Source organism: Megachile rotundata, chromosome 3 (genome assembly GCF_050947335.1).
Source record: "Megachile rotundata isolate GNS110a chromosome 3, iyMegRotu1, whole genome shotgun sequence".
NCBI classification, from domain to species: domain Eukaryota; kingdom Metazoa; phylum Arthropoda; class Insecta; order Hymenoptera; family Megachilidae; genus Megachile; species Megachile rotundata.
Window position 1 is genome coordinate 10,354,054 of NC_134985.1, and position 14,912 is coordinate 10,368,965.

The 14,912-nt window shown below is 33.9% G+C and overlaps 1 protein-coding gene across 4 annotated transcripts in view; it reads right to left on the reverse strand.

The window, feature by feature from the left end:
* The window catches only part of LOC100882041 (protein couch potato), a 214,908-nt gene that overhangs the window by 176,502 nt on the left and 23,494 nt on the right, over nt 1-14,912 (reverse strand). For 3 of the 4 annotated variants that reach the window (XM_076530057.1, XM_076530056.1, XM_076530059.1), the window contains exon 2: nt 10,386-10,451. The exons of the other annotated variant lie outside the window; for it this stretch is intronic. In XM_076530057.1, coding sequence (XP_076386172.1) covers nt 10,386-10,451 — 66 coding nt within the window. The remainder of the gene's footprint in view (nt 1-10,385; nt 10,452-14,912) is intronic. 4 annotated transcript variants of the gene reach the window in all.

The following is a 14,912-nucleotide window of genomic DNA, read 5'->3' on the forward strand; positions in this document are numbered from 1 at the left end:
ATTAATATAAATTTTTACGTTAAATTTCTTTTAAGATCAATGTAAATACTAATTTTATAATTTTAATTGTTAGTTGTTTAATTGAAATTGCTCTATTAGTATTGACGGTAATCGTTTCAGCAATAGTAACAATTACTGGCATTTAATTACAAATTCAAACTTAAATCGAACAATTTGTTTCGTTTAATTAAACTTATTTATACAAATACTTCTCCGTTTGATTTATTAGTTCGTTTGTTTCTTACATTATTTTCAATAGCAATTGTCTCATTTATAACCACTGTTAAATTGATATTATTAGATCAATTTTAATTGAATAAAATGTTTCAATTGAATAAAAATCAACAATTTGAAACAAAAACAAAAATTCATAATTTCTGAAAAAGGGATCTCAATGTGAAAGCAGAAACCACACCTTTATTACCAATAAAAGAAGTACTGTAGTATTTAATTAACGGTGTTAATTGCTATTAATAAAACGTGCTACATTTAATAAAAATACTCGGAAAAAAAACGAAGAAGTATAAAGTTATATCGATAACAAATAGAAACCGAAAGTGTGAAATTGAAAGAACTTCGTTAATTAATGATTAACGTAGCATATTAACGTTTGAATTGACAATCACGTCAGAAGTATTAAAAATGTCGATTATTTTATTTTCCCTTTGTAGAAATAACCGAAACAATCGAACCGATCCGAGTTCGACGTTTGGCTGCTCGCAAACCGACGTTTAATTAAAGCAAATGAATAATACATTTACCATACGTGTGCTAATTAGCGTCATATTCAGTGATCCTAAATATCGGACAACAAGGCCGCGCTATAGTATGATTATTTTCAAAGTTAATTAAAGTGGATTCGCGTAACTCGCGCATTTAATTGCATAAAAGCATCAGGACAAAAGGACGACTCGCGAACTGTCGCTCATCACGCGAAAAATATCTATTTTCCGCGCGATGCGTTCATAGAAACCGCCATGGCAGGTCGAGAAGCGATATCCCGCGATCGGCCATTTGCAATTTTTGCGAACTCTACCTTCGCATGTTCGAATGTGGTCAAACTATTATTTAGGAAACGTGCATTACATGAACGTTTGACTGTTTGTGGAATTTATTTTATTTCGGATGAACTTACGTCGAACTAAAATTAATATGAATATGTCAAATTCCGAAATTCTCAAGTTCCAAAATTCTCAAGATCCAAAATTGTCAAATTCCAAAATTCTCGAGTTCCAAAATTGTCAAATTCCAAAATTGTCAAATTCCAAACTTCTCAAATTCCAAAATTCTCAAATTCCCAAACTCTCAAATTCCAAACTTCTCAAATTCCAAAATTCTCAAATTCCCAAACTCTCAAATTCCAAACTTCTCAAATTCCAAAACTCTCAAATTCCAAAATTCTCAAGTTCCAAAATTCTCAAATTCCAAAATTTTCAAGTTCGAAAATTCTCAAATTCCAACATTCTCGCGTTCCAAAATTATCAAATTCTAAAATCCCAAAATTCCAAAATTCCCCATATTGCACCATAACCAAACTATCAAACCCCCAAGCCTGTAAAAACCAAACCTTCTTCTGCAGTTATGAAATACACACTCATTGGAATACTTTCACATCGTCACCGTTACGAAATTAAACGAATATCGAAGTGAATATATCATTTAAGTTTACACACGTGTCAGACATATTGACAATACCGTTCCACGAGTCATTCAAGTATTTGAATATTATCGCACGAGTAACTCTACTATCTTTATTTGTAAATGTCAGTATAACATACAACTAACACGTGTATTTTCAATGTTCAATTTTAACAACCTTTCAGAATCTGCAAAGTAACGTAACACATAAACTGATCGATAAACGCGTATCAACCCCGTATGACGCACAGCACAGTTCAAATATAACAGAAATAAATTATATTCGCCTTGCAATTGAGTTCTTAGATCATTTTGACGCATTTCACATTTTTTTAGGAAAACTACAAAAACCGTTTGCATTTTTATTTTATTTGTACTGACTTTTATTCATTGAACGAGGTAAATGTATATTGAGTTTATTTTCTTCGAAAGCTTTGAAATATTGAAATTTGCTATGTGGTATACCTATCTCTACGGATGTGCGTCAATTTTATATAAATTTACAAAACTTATTAAAACACGTGTTCTTTAATGGTCAGACATCTTGTAGACAAGACGTTACTAATTTTTAATATTAACCAATAATAATAACGAAACTACCTGTTACATTTATTAAAAGTTATGCTTTAACATTAAATGGTAATGGTTGAACAAATTCTTGCAAAACCAGAATACATATTTTAATTCACAAATTACTTTCATTCAACTTGCATTAAATACTAACAATAAGTAGATACATAGTATATAAACCTTGTTAATCAAATACAATAAATACAATAACTTCCAAGACCAATAGCAACAACTATTGAAAGGAGAGATTCAAACTTTGCGCGCAAATTATACAGGGAGTCTCACAACTAGTGCAATCTCACAACTAGTGTTGTCTCACAACTACTACTGAAAATTACAAAAACCGTTCGCATTTTTATTTTATCTTGTACTGACTTTTATTCATTGAACGCGGTAAATATATATTGAAATCTATTTTCTTCGAAAGCTTTGAAATATTGAAATTTGCTATGTGGTATACCTATCTCTAGGGATGTGCGTCAATTTCACGCGATCGTAATGTAAATAAAATTTTTAGTAAATTAGTTTTACCCAGGCAAAAATTACAACAATAATAAATATGAATGCACCGACAATACCTTATAAACGACGGACTTCGCTAGTGCGGAGTCGCACGCGGCCGGCACAGCCGGTATGCCGGGTTCGGAGCCGGCGTCGCAGTACAAATCGCAGTTCGCAGGGTAGAGGGAAGTAAAAATATGAATGTAGAATATTGAAGTAATGTACTAAAATATTATTGAATAATAAAAACTTTCTATAAATATCTCATATTTTCATTTCTTGTAGTGTTTAATTATTTTGCTTTCTAAGGGGTTGTTTTTCCTTAAATATATATATTCGTTCTTGCGTCAAAGTGACGCGTGTTCGTAGAGGTAGGTGCAGAAATGTCCGTAAACCTAGTATTAAATTCGAACTACTTCGAACATTACAAGTTTTGTTATTGATTCTAATGTTACGGCTGTGATTTCTGACGCATTTGTCGAAAAAATTATAGGTTAGGTTAAAACCAATGTGCAAATATAAAAAATTTTATTATTTTTTTAAAGTTGCAAATTACTAAGATACGTTAAGAATACTGTTAATGTCCCATGTTCTAGAAAAACTATAGACAGTCAGTGGTTAAATGAAAAGCAATAATTAATCATGTCAGCATATACTTAAAAATGTAATTAACATATTATATAATGTGACATCAAGAGTCAATGATTGAATGAAAAGTTCAACTACTGACTACTGACAACTATTGACCGTATGAATGATCGTGCCTTTAAAAAAGTAATCATTACCTTATATAAGATTGTTATGAACAGTTATAAACAGTCAATGATTTAATAAAAACTTCAACTAATAATAATCGGTATGAATTATCAGCACATATTTACAAAAGTAATTATATAATAAGTCACATCTGCATAAACAGCAGAAAACCTTTTCAACACGCTCGGAACCGTAATTGAATAATTATACAGAAAATACGCGTAACGTTTTGATCGTCATAATAACGGAGTTATATAGTTCATTTAATTAACAATCGATAATGTATGCGTCAAGTGATCGTTTCACGGTGATGGCACTGCGCGGAGAGTAAACACACCACTTCCTCTTTCCTGATATAAATAACAAGAAAAATAATTTTAAAAAAAGCGTTAATCAGTTTATTCAGAGCAAGAAAGGAAAAAAGGATAAGAAAGAAATAATTTTCATCGCCAATTACAAGCACTATGTCCCTGTACGCCATTTACCGTGTCACAGAAAATTAACAACGAATTATTTCTACTTTTTGCACGATGTTTATTAATAGAAAAAAGGATCTCAGGTGACGATCAATCGCCTTTTCTCTGTCGTACACGTCGCTGTTACGGAACAACGAAGCAACGATACATGTTTTTTTCTCTTTCGGTAACTAATAAAACTTGCTCCCGTTTCTGCTTCATTTCAGAGAAAAAGGCGGGAAAAACGAGCACTAATTAAGCTGCTTCGTGATATCGATCACAACGATAAATCCTTGTAACTGGCACGTCGATGCAATGGGTAATGCGTGGATGGATTGAAAACGTTCACTTGTACAGTAGTGAACGTGTAGGTCTCGTTATATTGCCGCGAATGGAGTGATAGCAAAATTAGTAAAATTATAATGTAATAGTTTTTGATGATATTTGACATGAAAGTTTCCAAATTTGTAAATCTTCAAGTCCACAGTTCCTCAAACTTCTAAATTCCGTAATTTCAAAGTCTCTAAGACTCCAAATCTCCAAATCTCTAAATTCTGAAATTCTTAAACCTTGAAATCTCCAGCAATCCAAGTCACCAGATCCTCAAACTTCCTGCCCTCCTCTCCAATCCTCAAACCAAACCAAAAATCCCCCAACCTTCTCAAAAATTCCCAAACCCCATAAACAAAAACCAGTCCATTTCCCTCTCCTCGCATTTCCCTGCCAACCGATTACCTCTGAACGGTTCATAAAAAGAATTTCGGAAAACCGAATAAAGTCCGCAGGAACGTCGCGACCAAAGGTAGCAGAAACGTCCGCGAACAAAGGAAGAAACGAGGATATCGACTGAAAAGCGAGTGTCGCGTGAAACAAGGATATCGTAGTAGGGGCAAAGGTGTAGCCAGAAAGAGAGGAAGAAAAGCAAAGAGGAAAGAAGAAAAAGGACAGATAGGAGGAACGCTCGTGGCGTTTACGGCTTGCTGCTCCCGTCTCGTTCCTCTTCGCTGGCTAACCGTTATACAACATCCGTTCTGCCATAATGCCCTCCCGCTACAATCCCAGGTCCTATTGTTCATCGTTATACAATCATTCCCCGAGCTGTACGAAATTCAATGCGTTAGGTACACACACACGATATTACCGGCGAGAAACAGAACTGACGCACCGGCACAACCGCGTATGACTGAATTTATCGATCGTCCTCCCCTAACCTCACCCTAACCCCCCTAGCAAGGTAGCCACTGTGCGAGTATTTTCTACCTGTACACCTGACACACCGACACTTCGTAACACGTTTCATTTGCGTTTCTCTTACGCGTAACCGCGAATATTTGTTTCTACGTGAATTATCCTTGACCGGTGGACAGAGTGTCTCGTGGTGACATTTGCTATTGACATTGCTTATGAAGCACATATACTGAAAATAGTGGTATATAACATTTTCCTTAGCCATCAGAATGTTCAAAATGTGGAGGATTCAAGAACAATTTCTTTTCAGATTCTTTCAGCCCTCATTTTATAAAATGTTAGTATATAGAATGTTTCATAACTAGTGTCCCTGAAATGGGAGGTTGCTGACGAGATTCTGAATAAGATTTCCCTTTGCAAAAATCGGGTTTGCAGCTTCGTTTTTGAATTATTAAGGAAAAGCACGGACCAATCAGAGCGCGAAGATTATTACGCGTTGGACTACTACGCGTCGAATATCTACGCGTTGGATTACTACACGTTGGATATCCACATGCTGTATTACTACGCGTTGGATTACTACGCATTGCATTACTACGCGTAGGATTACCACGCGTTGCATTACCACACGTTGCATTACTACGCGTTAGATTACTACGCATTAGATTCCCACGCTTAGAAATACCACGCGTTACATAATTACGCGTTGAATTACTACGCGAAGAATATGCACGCGCTAGATTACTAAGCGTTGGATATCCACACGCTGTATTAGTACGCGTTGGATTACTACGCATTAGATGTAGTATTTTTCCTTAATAATTCAAAAACGAGGCTTCAAACCCCATTTTTGCAAAGGGAAATCTTATTCAGAATCGCGTTAGCTACCCCTCATTTCAGGGACCTGCACTAGTTGTGAGACACCCGGTATAGTGTAGATCTTCTCAGAGTTTCAGATAAGAAATTCTACTCCAAGCGGGTTTCATCATATAACTCCTTAGTAAAACTGAAAATATACTTGGAGCACCAGAAACAGAGTGTCACCAGGTAACTCGTGGGGTGGACTTAGGATAATGTCAACACTGAGACCGACTTCAAACACTGAAAGCGGTCAAACGAGTGCTTTGCAAGTTCTATTTTACTTCAGATAATTTGATAATGTGATCTCTTTGAAAACTACGGTGATTTTTATGGAGATGAAGGATCAAGGATATATTAGTTTTGTCGCTTGCTTATTTATTATCTAACTTTATTTTTAATTTCGTAGTAAGTGTACAATATTTACTTTACTGTTATTTTAGTTTAACTATGATTAAGGTTTAGTGTTAGTTTAGTTTAACAACCATCAAAGCTTAGTGTTAAGTATCTTTGATTTTTTATTTTATTTTGTTACAATGAAAACAATAATTGAAATGTGAACAATTTTTTGTTGGACAATATTATGTGATCCTTTCTGACCTTGTGCATATGCGAACAGAAGGAAAATTAATTGAAAATGTATAATGTTATTTTTTCATGCCAGATTTTGAATAAATTTGAATACTGAGTATTCGGCAAATGTTGTGAAATGAAAAGCACGATAGATTTCCCTAAGGAAAATGGGGAGATAGAAGAATAGAAGGAGCATCAACGTTTGTTCGATTTCAGTTGACAAACTTTCATACTACTAAATTCAGAAGTTTTCAAATTTTTGAATGTAGAAAATTTGGGAAATATTGAGGAAAGTTTGAGGGTTTGAAATTTTGAGGAAATGGAGATTTGGGGATTTGGGGATTTGGAGATTTGGAGATTTGGGGATTTGGGGATTTGGGGATTTGGGGATTTGAGAATTTGGGGATTTGGGGATTTGAGAATTTGGGGATTTGGGGATTTGAGAATTGGGAGATTTGGAAATTAGGAAATTAGGAAATTAGAAAATTTAGGAATTTAAAAATTTGAAAATTTGGAAATATGAAAAGATAAAAATTTGAAAATTTGCAAACTTAAAGAGAGAACTTAATAATTTTGCCCTTTAAACATTAAAAGACTCCATAATTTCTGAGTACAAAAATTTACTAATTTACTGAAAATTTGAAAATATGAAAACTTCCAAATTTCAAACCATAAAATCGAGATACATCGAATAACATAAAATATGTCGAGTTTAATATAGGAAAAAATATTGACATCAACCTAAAAACCGCAAATAATCGCATAAAAATGCCCCAAACAAAAAACATGATCTAAACAAAAATATTTGTTCCCAATACGCCCCTGCAATAATATATTCTACTCCTGACATCAATTCCGTTCGTGATAGTTCGTTTTCTTCACGGGGGAATAAAATTTCGTGGAATATTGTTATTCGCGGGTATGTACGGTTTACGTGACGCAAAAACCTTGCGACAGTACACGCTTTGAAATTTTAAAGTAGTCGTTAGAAAATTCAGGGCATCAAACACATATCTAATCGTATATACTCAGGTACATTATTACAGAAAGGAAACAACTAACCTACCACAACCGCTGGATATATCGATCGTTGCTGCGAACTACATGCATCACACGTGTACACGTACGTGTACGTATACATGCGCGTCTAGTCGCGCGAGGCAAGCCGCGATTGTTCGTGCCGATATCCGCGAATTATGCACATAAAAATCTACCAATTTGCAGATTGTAGTATAATAATAAATTCGATGCATTTCTGGAGAATTTTAATCTATGAACTGTACAGCAATAAAAATTAAATATACTGACTTGTAATGTACGTTTAATTATTAATGCTGTATCGTGCTCTTCTCGAATATTCTTGAAGCACAGTTGCACCCAAACGGGTGAACTCGTTTGCGTACGAGATAGGTTGAAAAATTAACAATAAAGGTGCTAATTGAAAAATATGGTGCCCTAAGACAGTTTGGATTTTTCCTCATATCGTTGTGTAGCATAAACGGGTCCTAACTGTACAATATTACGGCGCTGCAATTAATTAATGTAATATATTAATATAAAGTAATGTGATATATCAAGGTTATGTAAAGATGAAATTTGAGATTGTAGAGCAGCGATGAAAATTAACGCTAAATCTATAGGCGTGTAATATACGTTTAATTATTAATTAATATGCTGGATTATGTACATGAAGATGAAATTTGAGATTGTAGAACAATAGCGCTAAATCTACCGACAGGTTTGATTATTAATTAATGTGCTGATATCAATATACACGAAAATCGATGAAATTTGAGACTGTACGATAAAAATTAAATTATGGACGTGTAATGTACGTAATTATTAATTAACATGGTGTCAATGGATGTAATTTGAGATTGTAAAATAATGAATTCAATTTATGTTTTGAAGAAAAATTGTTTCACAGTGTTTAAACGTATTTAAAAATACTTCGTGAAGTGTCGAGCTTAAGAGAGCTGTGTACGCAGAGGATTAATAGAACTGCAGATTGATCGAATGGAATCCGTTAATATTCTGAACGTCACTTTCAAATATCGAAAATGGAGGATCCGTTTCTGTGTACATATACCTAATCCATCAAATTGAAATACGACATACGCCATGAATCAAACGCGTCAATAATTTCCAACCATTCATGAATATTCAACCATTCTATTTCTCGCAAGGAATAATCAACTTCAGTTAATGTAGTAAGATGAACATTCTGTCAATTGGATTTGTTATTAAGGATAACAATGAAATATTGTATCACTGTGTTTCAACCCCTAAATTAATTTACTTCAATTTTCAGACACGTTTTTATGGTGATATTAAGAAATAGTGAGAGATATTTTCGAAATGGAAAGTGGGAACCATAAAATTGCAAAGTATTGCAATTTTGGAAAACAAATGTTTTGAGCAGCTATGATTAGTAGATTTGATCAATTCTACTCAAATTAAATTACTAATTTTTGATTGAGTGTTTAATAATAATTGACGGTAATTTAATACTAGAAATTGGTGATAACTTCCAACTTCAAACTACAAAATTTTCAAACTCCTTGTCAATTTCTATATCTTCACATTTCCTAATTTCCGAATTTTCAACTTCCCTTTACGAAACATTAAATTCTCTAATTCCCAAGGTCCATGTTAGGCAAGTTTCCAAATTTTTATCTCTCAAATTCTAAAATTCTTCAACTCCACACTCCACTCCCCACAAAAACTTACCCTTAACACTAGGTTTACGGACATTTATATACCTATCTCTACGAACACGCGTCAATTTGACGCAAGAACGAATACACATATTTAAAGAAAAACAACCCCTTAGAAAGCAAAATAATTAAACACTACAAGAAATGAAAATATGAGATATTTATAGAAAGTTTTTATTATTCAATAATATTTTAGTACATTACTTCAATATTCTACATTCATATTTTTACTTCCCTCTACCCTGCGAACTGCGATTTGTACTGCGACGCCGGGTCCGAACCCGGCATACCGGCTGAGCCGGCCGCGTGCGACTCCGCACTAGCGAAGTCCGTCGTTTATAAGGTATTGTCGGTGCATTCATATTTATTATTGTTGTAATTTTTGCCTGGGTAAAACTAATTTACTAAAAATTTTATTTACATTACGATCGCGTGAAATTGACGCACATCCGTAGAGATAGGTATACCACGTAGCAAATTTCAATATTTCAAAGCTTTCGAAGAAAATAGACTTCAATATATATTTACCTCGTTCAATGAATAAAAGTCAGTACAAGACAAAATAAAAACGCGAACGGTTTTTGTAATTTTCAGTAGTAGTTGTGAGACTACACTAGTTGTGAGATTGCACTAGTTGTGAGACTCCCTGTATAATTTGCGCGCGAAGTTTGAATAGGTTGAATAGGTATACCACGGAGCAAATTTCAATATTTCAATGCTTTCGAAGAAAATAGACTTCAATATATATTTACCTCGTTTAGTGAATAAAAGTCAGTACAAATAAAATAAAAATGAGAACGGTTTTTGTAAATTTCCTAAAAAAATTCGTCAAAATGATTACTGTAAACCTAGTGTTAAATAATGACAAATTATTGAATTATATGCTGCTAATAAGAGTTCATATTTTATCCATTTAACTTTTCTTGATTAGTTTTCTTGAGTCAGTAATATTCTTTATTAAACAAATTCTCTTTTCTGTAGTTTATTATTGTTATAATTTACGTTATTATTATTAGTAGTAGTAGTAGTAGTAGTAGTATTATCTAGATTATAATTATTCGTTGGAATAAAAGAAACATTGAAGGGTATGTAAATTAATTTCACTGTACCGTACTACAAAATGGCGTACCGCAGAGTCAACACGTGTCGCAAAACTTCCAGATAGACCGCAAATGACTTTGCCGCTAATACATACCTGCAAACAAAAACAGAGTTTGTTAATACATAAATCTAGGTTATAATTATCTTACTAATATTAAATACTATCAACTTGTCTTCTACTCTTTTCAAATAAGAATGAGCTTCATTCGTGTCACAATATGGCGACACATGAAGTACTCTTATTGAATTATATGATACAGTGTGTACATTTTATGAAACTTCTTTCTGTATTGTGCTTGAAAACTTCTTAAACTACGTAGCAGAGAGAAAACAAGAATTATCTCAAATATCTTTAACGTCATCAAATGTATATTTATAAAGTAGAATAAATATATTTCAATTTAAAATGTAATTTAAAAATGTAACAATAAAGTGTATACATGTAATGTCACGCTTTTCTCCTTCGAAACTCAAATATGTTTAAAAATAGGAAATAAAAAAACAATAAATTTAGAGGTTACTTTGATTAAATTAAGCTTGTCAAATTGTCAATATGCAGTTTGTTAAATCTTAATAAACAACGTTGCAGGAAAATAATATGAGGCTCGCAAAAGTTGGCAATATAATAGCACCAGCATAAGCATGTAAAACGGTGTCCGTAAATCTACTTCAATTTCAGGACAAGGAAACTTTCTTAACTTTGTACGCAGAAGGATTTCAGAATGCAACATGATCCGTACCAAAAACTTTTCAAAGTTTCTATGCAATGCAGTAGTCTTGCATACATACTGTTTCAAAATTCAATTCATAAATGTCACTTTCCGTAAATATTAATTCGGTAGAAAAACTGAAACTTCACAATTTTTAAACTTGCAAATTTTTCAATTTCTAAACTTGTTACAGGTTGTCATTTTTAGAAAGTCTCATATTAACGATTCCTTAAAATCAAATTCACAATTCCAAATTTTCAAATTCTCAAATTTTTGGAATTGAAAATTTTCAAATTTGTAAGTTCTCCATTTTCCAAATTCCCTATTTCTCAAATTTCCAAATTTCCAAAATCCAAAATTCTAAAACTTTTAACTCCCCAAAGTCCGAAATCACCAAACCCCCTATTTCCCAAATATCCAACTCCCAAAATACCCAAATTCAAGAACAAATGGAACATCATGATAAATGAATTTGTCGCATTGGACAAACAACGACTGGTAACAGAGTTTGAGAATTTTCAGCGTTGACCTCTTCTGAACGTAATGAAGTGGTTATCGAGTGACTAATAAATCACCGGTCAATGTTGTCCAATTTTGTATTCGGTCGAGATTTACGATCGGCTTTGCCGAGCAGGCAATCGAATATTATAGGGTTATAAATCCTAATTTGCAGTTTCGATGCAAGAAGGAACGCGTTACGATTAATCGTTCACGGAAATGATACTCGGATGTTTGATGACTTTCGTATCAGAAGCGCGGAGAATTATTTTATTGTGTAAATTTAATTAACAGGAAGTACCGATGGCTCACCTATTTTGTTTTCATAGAAACTTTATATTGTATGTTCATAAAAAATTAATTTATGTATTTTATTTCTTTTATGTATTTTTCTGTTCTTTCTTTTGTATTACTGATTTTGTTTTATATTTATAAATAACATTTATAAATAATAAAATTTACCAAATTTAACGACGCCATATTGCAAAAACCTACACAACAAAGAGCAACCGCATATCCTTCAATTTCTCTAAAAATGAGTCTTCACAGATTTGTAAATCAACGCATCGATTATCGAATGTTTATCGATACAATTCATTGACGGATATAGGTAAACGCAGGTATCGATAATTGCCGTACAAAGCGTTTAACCTTTTTTCTTCTATCGGTTAAACGAAGCCTGCAGTGCCGGCCTGACGACACCGGAGATCCTCATTGTTCCGCAACAAATCGTCGTGACCTCTTTGTTCAACGGGAGAAAATACTTTCTCGTCGGGAGAGTATTTTTCACGCTTCCCGAGGGGAAACAATGTATACTCGATATCCGATGACTAAGTAACCAACCATTTTACTGTCTAGCGACAAAACATTCAACGAACGCGCTATTTTCTCGGCTATTACTATTTCCAGTGGCAGCATTGTTTCACTTTGTGACCAAATATCGATCATCGACATCGTTTACAAATTTCTTTCTATGTTTAATTCCTTCTTCTCTACGGACGCTATTTACAAATTTTCCTTGATGTTATTTATACATTTGATGTCCTTTGTTATTTATAAATTTCGTATTTTTTGTGGACATTATTTATAAATTTCGTGCTCTTTGTAAACATTATTTATAAATATCGTTTTCTTTGGGATGTTATTTGTAAATTTTAAAGAACACGAAATTATCAAGTATCAATTTTATGTAAAAATGCAAAGTATATAGAGAGTGAGAGCGAAGAGGGAATTTTTAACTCTAATATGTAAAATGTTTATATTATTTAAAATGAATCTATTAGGTATCCACATCAACCTAAGTGAATAGCTTCCTACATAATTAAATTCGATAAAATCTATTAAATTGCACAGTCACTGTTAGATGTAATAGCTGATCATTCAACGAATAAACAAATACCGTAATTAAGATTCCAATCGATTCTACAGTTAACGGGTTAATACGAGATGAAATCGCAAGAACGGTTAATCCGAACCCAGGATATAGATGTTCACATTGATTAAACGTATAAATAAGTAGCCACCGATCCGTATCGATCTACTTTAGCGTCGAATCGTCAGCATGGTAAACGATTTTACGCTTTTGTCGTTTGACGATCGTGCGGTGACTCCGGGAATCGATCGGTGGTCGACAGGATACCCTTTCGATACGAGAGGCCCATCCTACAAATCGATTCAGCACGGTTCCTTATGCGCTGAAACGTACGAGCGAACAAATCCAATTATCGGGAAGAAGAACGTTCGAGAAAAGAGGATTATTCTTCTACGTGCAACGACTTCTCTTTGCGTTAGTTCAAACGCAATTGTAAATCTCGATTGCATCCGCCACTCGAAACCTATCCACCGGTTACGTTCTCTGTTTTCCTAGGGAATCCGAAAACAAAGTTGTCTCGTTTCGAAACATCTACGTGACATTAGCTGATTTATATTAAGGTTGGAAGCTTCGACAGGTCCAAATTGCTCCGGATCAACGTTACTTTGACTCTGAAGTAGTTTCTAAACTTTGAGATCAAATATTTACTGTAAAATTATTCAGTATTCTGAAAGCAGTGCAAAGTCAAGAATTTGCAAAATTCAAAAAGGCAAGTCAATCATGGTATAATTAAAATCAAGTGTGGACGGTAAAAACATTGTATATTGTTTATTTCAAAATGAATAGCACAATAGTCATTCGTTATATCAATCTGTTATTTACAAAATTCAAGTCCAAGTCAATCAACATCATGGTATAATAAAAATCAACAAGTATGGATGGTACAAGCATTGCATATTATTTATTTCAAAATGAATAGCACAATAGTCATTTATCATATTAATCTGTTCATAAAGAACTGTTCACATAATTCATTAATTACCTTGCGACAAAAAATTCATTCAGTTACTCCAGCAAAAAGATCATTATTGAATTTTTGAACGAAACAAAAAATTGTTCATAGCAAAATAGACAAAGAATTCCCATGAATAGCAATGAAATTAAAATGCAATTAACAGAGAAGATCGATGATCAGCAATGTTTTGCCGGAAAGTTGCTGGACGGGTTGTCTCTCCTCGTTAGATTTAGAAAGTAGAACCCGATCTGCCGGCCCTTGCCGGTGAAACCGATACAAGAAGTAGAACGGCTGCAGGAAAAATGTGCAGTCCAAATTGAAACCGTGATTGGCAGACTTCGATTGCCGGTGGCTCTCCGTCCCACCGTAACTTCCGGAACCGTGAAAGCTCGGCTTTTCGTGCAGCTGTTATGCCGGGACTTTGTTTTTCGTCTTCGTCGCGAATTCCCATTTCGGGGATATAATTTCGTGGCCGGCTGAGTTTAATTGAGTTTCGACGTTCAAGAAACTTCGAGACAGACGGCTTATTATTTTCGATATTGCGCAACGGACCACGGATATTCGGTGTTTTAAATATTGACAATTAGCGGACCACGTGTGTTTGCGTACTGTTGCGCGCCATATAAATGGCGTATATGTGTGTGTACGCTAGTTGGACGGTTGTCGGGGAATCGATACGGATTTCAGGTTTATTTTGTATTAAGTAGGAAGTTATTATGAGGATTTTAGGATTAGGGTTATGGACATTTGGAAATATGGAGAGCTAGGAATTTAGCAAATTTGTTTAATAATCTGGAATATAAAAATGTGGGAATTTAGCAATTTAAGAATATAGTAATATATATATATTACGCGTTGGACTACTACGCCTTAGATTACCACGCATTAGATTCCTACGCTTAGAATTACCACGCGTTGCATTATTACGCGTTGGATTACTACGCGTGGAATATGCACGCGCTAGATTACTACGCGTTGGATATCCACGCGCTGTATTAGTACGCGTTGGATTACTACGCG